Source organism: Xyrauchen texanus, chromosome 5, assembly GCF_025860055.1.
Source record: "Xyrauchen texanus isolate HMW12.3.18 chromosome 5, RBS_HiC_50CHRs, whole genome shotgun sequence".
Classification (NCBI taxonomy): Eukaryota; Metazoa; Chordata; class Actinopteri; order Cypriniformes; family Catostomidae; genus Xyrauchen; species Xyrauchen texanus.
Window position 1 is genome coordinate 15,963,812 of NC_068280.1, and position 12,861 is coordinate 15,976,672.

The 12,861-nt window shown below is 39.2% G+C and overlaps 1 protein-coding gene across 2 annotated transcripts in view; it reads left to right on the top strand.

Annotated features, from left to right (window-relative positions):
* glra3 (glycine receptor, alpha 3) overlaps positions 1-12,861 on the top strand; it is a 112,731-nt gene that overhangs the window by 54,233 nt on the left and 45,637 nt on the right. For both annotated transcript variants that reach the window (XM_052127254.1, XM_052127255.1), the window contains exons 4-5: positions 3,020-3,243; positions 12,689-12,771. In XM_052127254.1, coding sequence (XP_051983214.1) covers positions 3,020-3,243; positions 12,689-12,771 — 307 coding nt within the window. The remainder of the gene's footprint in view (positions 1-3,019; positions 3,244-12,688; positions 12,772-12,861) is intronic.

Sequence of the window (12,861 nt, forward strand, 5' to 3'; positions counted from 1 at the left end):
ATGACAACAGCTGAGGCTGAGAGATGTTTCTCAACTTTGACACGAGTTAAGACATTCTTGCGAAATTCAATGGGCCAGGAACGTCTGAATGCACTGGCCATGCTTTCCATGGAGAGGGAACTCGTCCTCAACATGCCTGATTTCAATGAGAAAGTAATTGACCACTTTGCTGCATTGAAAGAGAGAAGAGCACAGTTTCAGTACAAATAATGTAGCCTCTTTCTCTCTCTCTCTCTCTCTCTCTCTCTCTCTCCCTGTCTGTCTCTTTAACACACACACACACACACACACACCAAATCAGTTCACAGTTGATGTTGTTTTAAATAGTTATTTTTCATTCATTCAAAAAAAAAGTACAAGAAAATCTGTTCATGTTCATTTTTACAAATCTATACAAATGGCCAGAATATGGTTGTTCATATTTACAAAGCCTGTTTTCAGGCAAAATGTGTATCACTGATCATGTACATTTTCACAAATCTATACAAGAGGGCAGAAGTTAATTTGCTTTTATTAAGTAGCAATTTGGTGATATCCTACATTCCAGAAAATGTAGTTCTAAAGATCCACTTCTCTCAACAATTTGTCTACTAAGCTGAAATTTTATTTGTTTATGGAAATGCAGATTGTTTATGCAGTGTTGAGGAATGTGAAAGAACACCCTTGATTATTTGTACTGTGATAACTTACATTGCTTTTGTAAGCCAATACTTTTGAGATCAGTCAATAAATGCTTCTGGTATTGACTTATATGCTGCCCGCATCTTTATGTTGTTGTTGGACATATCTTTTTAAAAATGTGTCCTGTTTAGCTATTTTACAACACACAACATTGGTTTAATGTAAGAAATGAATAAGTGGAATAATTAATTGTGGAGCATTTTTTATTATGAAGGGTCCTGGATGCTAATTTCTTACATAGCTTTCCACCTGTAACTTATGTAGCTAGAGGGGAAGTCGGTACCCATTGAATGGGTCACCTTAATCATTATCAGAAAAATTGCCCCCCCTGAGAATTTTTTCAGGAGCCACCACTGGTGTGCAGTGGCAATATGCTTACGTCAATGAACATGAAAAAACTATTTTATAGCAGGTAGCTAATTTATTTTAGCATTTTATACCACAGCAATAAAATGAGTCAATACTACTTTGACACGTGATGGCACCCCTGGGTATGGGTAACCATGCCTTGTGTTGTGTTAATAGTCAAAAAAGCTTTTAAAATACATTATCTCATATAACCCATGGGTAACAATTGACAAAGCTAAAGCAGAGCTCAGCACTAACATTGACTTGCCCGACCAGACAAGGAGACTGATTAAAAGGTTAATAACAAAACAATAACCGGCTATATTCGTGATAGCCTATAGGCCTGGGTCACTTATTCGAAATTGTATATTCTTATTCTGCTGTTGAAATAATCAAGAGCACATCATTTTATAATTCGCAAGCGATCTAGTAACAGCTGCGCTCTGTTTGATTGACAGGCGATGTATGCGTGTGTTCTGAAAATGCTTGTGCTAATGCGTAGCTCAACGGGCAAATGCATTTCAAAATTCCACCAAGATGTCTTGGTGAGGTATTCATGTAAACACAGAGAGTGTTGTCTAAAGTGAATGTAAACAGTGGAGAAAAAAGCGGATTTGTATTAAAATGTCGGACTTGTATGTATACATGTAAGTTAATAGACCGCTGCTGTCTAGTGTAGTGTGTCATTATAATAATCAACAACCAGAACCAGAAAATGAGAAAATACTCACTGCCCTTGACTGAATAACGTTAGATTTAAAAAGTATTCATGTATTATAATCATTACAAGACCAGTAGTAGTTTTGCTGCATTTCATTCTGAATGTTTCCTTGAATACTTGATAGCCTACTGTGTTAAAAAACTTTTAAAGCTGTTAAAAAGTACTGAGTCTTCTTAATTTGTATTTTTTGATCTATAATTTTTTTTATCTATTTCTATTCATTGCTGTTTTTTATTATTTTTTATTTTTATTTTTTTATTACTGACTGTTTACTATTCTTGAATAATTACTTAAGAACTTGAAACCATTCTTCCATAATTAACATTAATTAGTTTTATTATTTGTTTTGGTATTAAGGCTGGTAATGAGAATCGTCAAATTTCACTACCGATTACTGAAATGTTGGTATTGTGACAATGTACATGGTCACAATACCATTATTGTACATGGTAGATCTTGCTGCAATAACATGATGAATAAGTAAATCTCATTCCATAGAACTATGAGCATCCCTGCTGTTAATGGTGGTGATGGAGGATTTTCTTTATTTGACTACCATACGTAACATAAAATAAATACCAAATGACAAATATACAACATAAACTTTAACGTTACTTGAGCATGTAAATTAAATGCCCTTTTTTCTCTCTGGACAAGTAACTTTTTTACCTGGACAAGTGAATGACTAACTTACTTGGTAAAACATGATGATGCTTAATGTTGAGCCCTGGCTAAAGGACCTGTCACAAGCTCATAATTTTTAAATACATTATAACAAGGAGGTATATAATATACTGGAGAGAGCTATCTGTTAGTATTCCCATTTAATGGCAGCTGCATGTCAGCCACATTCATCCATGCCTACCACCATATTTGCTGATGGGATAATTTTCTGAAGTCTATTATGCCAACATCTACCAGCAGGGGCTAACTGCCCATGCTAACCAGTCAAACCTTGACCCCCTGAATTGCTCACCTAATTGTCAGTGGAAAATCAGCGTACATACGTTATATTAACTGTTTTCCGCAATGAAAGCTACCAATGTAATTGTAAGCACTGCGCTAAATGTCTTTTTTATAGCATATTACTGTCTCATGAATCTGAGCAATGATGCTTATTTCCATATTTTGCAGGCAACTTTCAGTGGCTGTTCATGTTTGTACATGAATATACCCATTATCTTTAATTTAGAACTGGCAGACAGACCTTTTTTACCTCTCGTGTGCTGTTTGCCTTGAATGATGTAAAGCTTTGCACTTTTCTCACAGGATTACAGAGTGAACATATTTCTCCGGCAGCAGTGGAACGACCCACGGTTAGCTTACAGCGAATATCCAGATAACTCTCTGGACCTGGATCCCTCTATGTTAGACTCTATTTGGAAGCCTGATCTGTTCTTTGCCAATGAGAAGGGGGCACACTTCCACGAGGTTACCACAGACAACAAGCTCTTGAGAATATTCCATAATGGAAATGTCCTCTATTCAATCAGGTAAGACTCTTCTGAACTAGCATATGAGAATGTTAACAAGCAGTGTTGGGGTGTAATTAACTAAAAGAAGAGATGCTAATAATTTTTCAAACTTTTTCAGTATCGTGACAATAATTCAGCTGTTTTCAAAATGGTCTGTTCTAGTAACAATCTAATTTTGCCCAAGTAGAGGTGTAGCACAATAATATGCTATAACACTGTGAATTCGGCATCAGGAGGTTGAAAGAAAGTTCTGCTACTGAAATCAGTCTGTGCTTACCAAAATTCGAAACCACTGCCCCTAGTGGACAAAGCTGGAATTGTTGTGGAGGTGAAATGTCCACAGGGTGGCGCCAAAAGTGAGTTTTATTTGAAGTTGTATATGAGGTAACACAGTCAACACCTGTGCATATTTTATTAATTCAACTCAACTCATTTTTCAAACAAAAATGCAACCTCAGAATCACGCTCACCATTGTTTATGTGATGCAGTTACTTTTTATATTCCACAGGACCTAAACCTGTCTCAGATTGAACACAATTACAACCTGGTTTCTTTATTTTTTTTCCCAAATATTTTTATTAAGAGAACAAAATGCATATTTCCTGTCACAGAGATACAATACAATTCATATTTTTTGTATATATATATATATATATATATATATATATATATATATATATATATATATATATATATATGCACTCTGATCTTAGTGTAGAAAATAAAAAAAGTACAATCAACTGAACAAACCCACCTCCCTGGCTCATCATGTCTAATTCACATATATAAATGGTTGTTTATATATTATAAATTCCAACAACAGGAAAAAAAATTCAAATGGGAAGTGCCTGTAACTCCATAAAATAAGAAATTAGGGTTGCCATTTGTGGAAAACTTGTCAGTACATCCCCTTATCATATATTTTCATCATGTCCCTATAGCCACTGGGAGATGGATGGATATTTTACAGACTTCCAATGCAACAGTAAGGAACGTCTTGCTATTAAGGATGCGAAAGCTATAATATCTATTTGTATACAGCTTTATGGATCTGAGGCATCAGCAATCCCGAATATAGCAATCAATGGGCAAGGTTTTAGATCTACTCTGAGAATAGAGGACATATATTAAAGAAACCAGTCCAAAAACCATACAGATCAGGGCAAAGGAAAAACATATGACTAAGATGACAGGTAGAGCCATGGCATTTATCACATTTGTCTTCCACTGCTGGATATATTACAGAAAGTCTTGACTTAGACCAGTGGACCCTATGTAAAACTTTGAATTAGATGAATCCAAGATGAGCATCCAATTCACTTATTTGTACTCTTAATTCCATTTCCCATGCATTCTTAATTTTGGTACTCGACTGACTGCTTAAAGCCAGAATAAAGTCATATATCTTTGAAATCATTCCTCTCTGATGTGGATTATATGAGAGCAAGCTCTCCCACAGCTGTTCTGGAGGTGCAGAGGGATTAGGGATACATCTAGAAATACAATTTTGAATTTGAAAATAGCAAAACAGATGTAGATGACAAGTTGACAAAACGATCAAAGACACCATCTACATACAAATGTTTTTATTGTTTTATGCCCTTGTCATACCACACTGAAAATATAGTCCAAACATGATGGAGGAAATAAGTGGTTATTGCTTAAAGGACCCAAAGAGGATGCACCTACAAATTTAAAGTGCTGTCTAAATTGATACTAGATCTTAAGTGTGTTACGGTCAACTTGATTATCAGCATATAAAGAAAGTTTTGTTGGTAGAGAGGAATAAAGTAAAGCAGGTATAGAGGATACCCTACAAGATGATAATTCCAATTTACAGGAGTTCCAGTAGATTCAACCCAGTAGCAAAGTTTATGGATGTGCACAGCCTAGTAATAAGATTGAAAATTGGGTAATGCAAGTCCCCCACTAAGTCTACATCTCTTCAATAAAGTTTTATGAACACTTGTAAAAGTTCCAAGGATTCATTTAACACATGGTGCCAATTTTCCAATAAAAGTTTTAAAAAATTCAATTGGAAACCCATCCGGGCCAGGGGCATTGTTAGATTGTATAGTTTGAATTTAATTAAACATTTCTTCAAGAGAGAGTGGGGAGTCCAGTTGTTTGGCAGTATTAGAATCAATAACAGGGTTACAAAGGTTTTGAAAAAATTCATCCAATTTAGCATTGTCTGTAGGAAATTCAGATTTATAAAATGAAAAGTATAATGATTTAAAAGTAGCATTAATTTCCTTGGGATCAGTAGTGATAATATTATACAAGTTTTTAATACTAGGTATCAGACGGAAAGTGGCCTGTCGCCGTAGCTGATGTGTGAGTAAACAACTTGGCTTGTCGCCATGTTCATAGTATGAACCACGTGTACGTAGTAACAAGTGCTCTGCTTCTTTAGTCGAAATAAGATTGAATTCTGCTTGTATGTCTTAGATCGAGGTTACTGATCGCAGATGTGAGTTCATAAAGCCTAGCAGTGCGCCTTTTATTAGAGAGCAGAGTAAGAAATAATCTGCCCTCTGAGATAGGATTTAAGTGTCTCCCATAATAATGAATAATAAGAGTCATTCTGATTGAAGGAAAGAAAGTGATAATAGAAATTATTTGTTTGCCAAAAGAAAAGAGTTAAATCTCCAAAGCGGTGGGTTATGTTTATAAATAGAAAGTTGAAAGAGGCGCATGGTCAGAAATGAAAATACCCAAATAGTCAGAAGAAACAACACAAGAATTAAGAGTACTGTCTATAAAAAAATCCTCAAATAGGAATGATGCACCTGGGAGAAAAATGACAATTTTTTAAGAGAAGGGTTCTGGGGTCTAAATCGGAAAATGTTTTAGACATAGCAGATTGAGTCAGATTATGGGGATTAGACCGATCCAAGTTTGGGTCAAAAACACAGTTTTAATCCCCTATGAAAATCAACAGGTGAGTATTTAAAAAGCAAATGCCACATCATCAAAGTTTTCAGCATATACATTCACCAACAAAACCTGTTTTTGCATTAGGGTTCCAGCAAACTATAAGGTATCTACCATTCACATCAGCAATAACATTAGTGGAGGAAAACTGTGACTTTTTGCTTATTAAAATAGCGACCCCCTCTTGCCTTTGAATTAAAATTCAAGTGGAAGACTTGCTCACCCAAGGGTAGTGCAACCTATAGTGATCACGAAGGTGAGTCTCCTGTAAAAAATACTATATCAGAGTTTAAACGTTTCATATGTGTAAAAACCTTAGATCTCTTGACGTTCCAACTAATAAATCTTAGAGGTGTGCCTGTCCTAGCAGTGCTGGGATCCATATTACTATTAACCATTTAAAATAAACAACAGGGATACAGAGCCGAAGTGGGACACCCTCCCCGCAACAAACCCCTGAACACGCACAGAACCAAAGTCTCCATATAAAAAACTAACAAAGGAGACACCAGTGTTTCCCTCAGTAACCAAAAGTTGTCCACAATGTGAAAACAACTCGGAGAGTGAGCAGAACTAAAAAAAAAAAGGGGTAAAAGAAAAGACTCCTACTGACTTCAATTCAGCTAAACAGTCTGCGTGCAATGACAAATACATTATAATATATTTTAAAGCCTTGTGTTACAAATTACCTTGTTATATGAAAGTGAGCATTACAGAAAAACATTGGTACGTGCTCCAGTAGAATAAATCAAATTACTACAAAGAACAGATAGATGAAATACAGGTTATGTAATAGTATAGCACGTAAGGCTAAGGAAAAAATACACTAACATAAATTTAAACAAACATAAACAACACTAACCTAGTCACAACCTGGTTTCTATAAGTCCACAATCCATGTTTCGGAGATCAGCAGCACCATGGGGAAAGACAAAGACCTTTGACTTTTCTAAAAATGTGTGATGTGGATGGTGGTTGTCAGAAATGTAACAGAATGGGGCTGATTTCAGGGTAGATTTGGAACATTCAGAAGCAGCATTTCATGTGTGATCATGTTGGTGCATTAAGCATTACAGTTAAGAAAGGTGAGGCAACAATTAAACATGCTCTCCTAAACGATACTTTCTCCCATACACTGGAAAGTCTGATTCATTTTATAGAATCAGTTCACTCATGTAAATGAAAATGTTCATGAACATTAACCGATTTAAAAACAGGCTTCACCAATTCGAGTAATAGGCATAAGTACCTACACAGCATTTTAGGTCATTTATTACAGCAAAATACTTTGTTAAATGCTACTGCTCATAATTTTTTCAACTATGTTATACAAGATAGTGTGTATTCTGATTTATATATATATATATATATATATATATATATACATATACTGGCAGACAAAAGTTTGGAATAATGTATCTCTTATGTAAAGAAATTGGTACTTGTATTCACGAAAGTGGCATTCAACTGATCACAATGTATTGTCAGGACATTAATAATGTGAAAAATTACTTTTACAATTTAAAAAAAACTACTTCAAAGAGTTCTCATAAAAAACCTCCACGTGCAGCAACAACAGCTTTTTAGATCCAAGGCATTCTAGCTGTCAGTTTGTCCAGATACTCAGGTGACATTTCATCCCACGCTTCCTGTAGCACTTGCCATAGATGTGGCTGTCTTGTCGGGCACTTCTCATCCACCTTACAATCTGGCTGGTCCCACAAAAGCTCAGTGGGGTTAAGATCCATAATACTCTTTTCCAATTACCTGTGGCTTTTTCTTTAGCTTCATTTAATGAACCAAATAGCTTTCAACTGTGTTTGATATAATGGCAAGTGATTTTTCTAGTACCAAATTACAATTTAACATGATAACTCAAGGATAAGTTGTTGGAGTGATGGCTGCTGGAAATGGGGCCTGGAAGATGGCAGCAGGAGTAGTAGGAGTTGTCACAGCTCAAGTCACTGTGCGCCACTCACATCCCCGGCGACCTCAATGTGGTAGCGGACGCGCTGTCACGACAACGCTGGCCCGGTGGAGAGTGGAGGCTTCCCTCCCAGTCGGTCCAGCTGATTTGGGAACGATTCGCAAGGACCAAGAAGACCTGTTTGCATCCCGAGAGACCTCCCACTTCCCGCTCTGGTATGCCCGAACAGAGACTCCCCTCGGGGAAGACGCGCTGGCACACAGCTGGCCCTCGGGGCTGCGCAAGTATGCATTTCCCCCAGTGAGCCTTCTTGCACAGGTGCTGTCTAGTATAGCTGGTCTAGTGGCTCCGTACTGGCCCACCCGGGTCTGGTTCTCGGACCTCGTACTCCTCACGACAGCCCCTCCCTGGTGAATTCCCCTGAGAAAAGACCTTCTTTCTCAGGGACGGGGCATGCTCTGGCATCTGCACCCAGACCTCTGGAACCTCCACGTCTGGCCCCTGGACGGGACGCGGAAGATCTAGCTGGTATACCACCTGCTGTCGTAGACACGATCAGCCAAGCCAGAGCCCCCTCTACCAGGCAACTTTATGCCCTGAAGTGGTGCTTGTTCGCAAATTGGTGTTCTTCCCGGGCTGAAGACCCACAGAGGTGTGCAGTTAGGTCAGTGCTCTTATTCCTGCAGGAGAGGCTGGAGGGGAGGCTGTCCCCTTCCACCTTGAAGGTGTATGTTGCTGCTATCGCGGCCCACCATGACGCAGTAGATGGCAAGTCTTTGGGCAAGCACGACTTAATCATCAGGTTCTTGAGAGGCGCCCGGAGGTTAAATCCTTCCTGACCAAGCCTGTTCCCCTTCTGGGATCTCTCAGTGGTCCTCACGGGCCTTCAGAGACCCCCCCCCACCCTTTGAGCCAATAGAATCAGCTGGACTCAGGGCCCTCTCTCTAAAGACTGCCCTGCTGATCGCGCTCGCCTCTAGCAAGAGGGTCGGGGACCTGCAGGCATTCTCTGTCAGCGACACTTTCCTGGAGTTCGGTCCGGCAGACACACATGTGATCCTAAGACCGCAACTGGGCTACGCGCCCAAGGTTTCTACCATGGCCATCAGAGACCAGGTAGTGAACCTGCAAGCGCTGCCCCGGGAGAAAAGAGTCCCAGCACCTTCAGTGCTGTGTCCGGTACGTGCTTTGCGTACCTACTTGGACCGCACACAGAGATTTAGACGTTTTGAGCAGCTCTTTGTCTGCTTTGGTGTACAGCGGAAAGGGAACGCTGTCTCCAAACAGAGGAGCACACTCAACAAGGAGTGTTGCATCCTCGTAGGCACTGGCCAGAGGCACCTCCCTGGGAGACATATGTAGAGCAACGGGTTGGGCAACACCTAATACCTTTGCGAGATTTTACATTGTCAGGGTTTAGTCAGTATCGTCCCGTGTTTTCTCAGGTCCGAGCCGGTAGAACACGCTGACGGACTGGCCGGGTGGATCGCTTGCACCTAGCGCCCTTTCCATCGGCTGAGGTAAAACTGTGCGCTCTCTCTCCCATGAGATTGCGTACATTCGGATCCCTGGATGACTCCTTCCTTGCCCTATGGGTCTGCAATTCAGCGGAGGAATTTGCCGACCCAATCCACTGCGAGTACTCAAATCTACCCTGTAATGGAATAGGTGCTCCACAGGTCCGGACTCCTGCGTGGACTCCTCCAGTGTGTATTTTCCGCATTACTGTCCCCTTACAGTTGGACCCGCGTCTCCCTTAAGCAGTTTCAGCTGCCCTCTGGTTGCCACGTGCAACTCCCCCCTCCTTGAGGCTGGATCTACCACCGCGCCATTTTTCCACATGTGACCTGAGTGGCCCATGTGATGTATTTCGTCACTTTTACCTCCCCGTCTCTGGGCAGGTGTGGGCTCCGCAGGGTCTTTTCAACCTGAAATAATAGGAAACTGGGTAAGACCCCCTTCCCACGATGCGTCTAAGGACCCCAGCTGTTTGGCTCTATGCGAGAAACATAGAGAGAAAAGAAGCCCGGCTAGGCTCGGCCTATTCCCAGGTTGGCAAGCGTCACCTTGTTCCCCTGTTTAGGGTAACCAGAAGGATTCCGACGACTTTTATGGGGCATTGGGTAAGGGTACGTGCAGCCTGACACAACTGGTCGCCTTTGCACATGAAATACCTGTCTGCTCTTGTGTCAGCAGTACATGTACATGGCTCAGCGCATGGCCTGAATTAAATTGGACCCCTAGTGTCGCTTCTTCGATACAACGTTGTGTCCTCCCGCCCGTCGCTGAGCCGAGCCACTGTGGTGGCCGGACCATTTCCGGCTCCTCAGAAAAATCCTGAATGAACTCGACGTATTTCCCTTTTTTCTTTTATGTCCGGGGGCGGGGTATGCAAATACTGTCTGCCTAATTCTCATTGGCCTTTTTTCATAGATCAGAGGCCTTCTTCAACACAACGTCTTGTTCCCTCCATCAGGGAATGGAGGTTACATACGTAACCTAGACAATTTTTCTCCAGAGACCTTGAGTTGGATAGAATCATATTTCTCAGGTCGAACACAGTTTGTTCAAGTACTGAATTATAAATCAATAGCCCTAAGTATATCCACAGGTGTTCCCCAAGGATCTGTTCTGGGTCCATTGCTATTTACTTTGTATATTAATGTTCTTCCATCTGTTTGTCCCAACACTAACATCCAGATTAATGTGGACGACACTGTTATTTATAGACATGGGAGCAGTGTGTCACAAGTTGCTAATGAACTTTCAAAATCCATGGTTCATGTACCAGCTTGGTTAGAACTATGCCATTTACAATTAAATATCTCTAAAACAGTGTGTATATTTTTACCAAAACAAATAGTTCAAGTGTAGTGCCAGATGTTTTTCTATCAGGGGAAAGGATACAAGTTGTATCTGAATATAAGTACCTTGGAATTTTAATTGATTCCAGGCTTTCTTTCAAAGCTCAGGTTAAAAAGGCCTGCAGTCAGGTCAAATTTAGTCTCAATTATTTGATTTATTCGAGATTGTATGTCTACAGAGGCCGCTATGATGTATGTAAATTCTATGGTAATTTCTCATATTACTTATTGTTGAACAACTTGGTCACAAGCTAGTACAACTACTCTAAAACATTGGAGTCTCTGTATAAACAATCACTAAAAACTCTTGACAAGAAATCGGTTAATTTTTATCATTGTTCAATATTAAAAAAATATAATCTGCTTAGTTGGAAATGCATGATCAAATATTTAGATGTTTGTCTTATGTTTAAGACTATACATAGCTTGACCAACAGTAAAACAGTATAAGAACAACTGGCCATTGGTCCACAATTTATTGTGGACATTTATTGTGCTTGGAATCAATTATGTTTTTGTACTTTTGTATTAGTATTAGTATTTGATCATGTAGTTTATGTGTTTTTTCTTGTTTTTCTTGACTTTTTAACATTCTGTCAAGGGTCTACAGATGAAAAATAGCCATTTGGCTAATTCTGGCATATTTACAGTCATTTTCATTAATGTGCATTGCATAAATATTTTTTCATATAGTGATGATGCTGTTTTTTTACATCAATAATGTCCTGACTATACTTTGTATCAGTTGAATGCCACTTTGGTCAATTAAAGTACAAATTTCCCTCTAAAACAGCAAATCTGTGCATTCATCTGTGCATATTCCAAACTTTTGGCCGCCAGTGTAAATATTTTAAAAGATATTTCCCCCATAATTAGCTTCAATCTGGTTAACTACTTTTGTTAGTAGCATGTAGGATACACTTTTAAAAAGATTGTACTTGCAGTTGTTACATTAAAGTGTTATTTCTACTTGATCTGACATTTAAAAATTACTTTTGTTGGTGTAAACTTATGTAGTCAGGCTGATTTGATCATAGAAAATAATATTTGACTTGAATAAAACCAGTTTGTTTGATGTTACCAAACATAATTTTTTTTTAGGTTACCTGAAAGAAGAAAAAAAGTTTTTAGAGTGGGTAACTTTTAAAAAAACGTTTGTTACCCTAATTACCCTAACCTAGCTTTAATTAGTCAATGCCAGGTTAAACACAATGTCATTCAAATACAGTGTTCCTAAAAAGCCATAGGAAGACAATATCATTGCAGCAGCATGAGGACATATGGGAAGTTAACAGTGAAGAGTAAATTACGTGGGGCTTTTGAGGAGAGATGACGGAAGGTTGCGCAGATGTAAGATGACAGAGTATTCACTCTGACTGAAGTCCACGTGGTGCCCTGAGGGACAAGGAGCGTAATTAAAACATGGCCAATCTGCGGCTGTCAGACTCGTCTCTCTGCTTTAGTGGCCTCGTTCAGAAATCCCACTGCTCAAGCAGCTTTAGATGCTCACAGCTCTTCCTCTTTGATTCCCTTCTTTGTCTGAGCCATGGATTTTAGCATAACAAATTCAGAGGATGTTCATGGAATTGCATTTACATTTTTGCACGTATAAACATATGCTTGGGCAATGAATACATTACCATTTTAAGAAAAGCACATATTAGAAACAAGAAAATGTTTTTAACCAGATGTGTGAGTGATTTCTAAAATCTGCCATTTTCATTCCATTTTTAGATTGACTCTGACGCTTTCATGTCCAATGGATCTGAAAAATTTCCCCATGGATGTCCAGACGTGCATAATGCAGTTGGAGAGTTGTGAGTAATCTCGTATGACATCCTCTCATCAAGAGCTTGTTACGTAACTCCCCCAACCCTTCTTTCAGATATGTGTGGAACACAGACAGT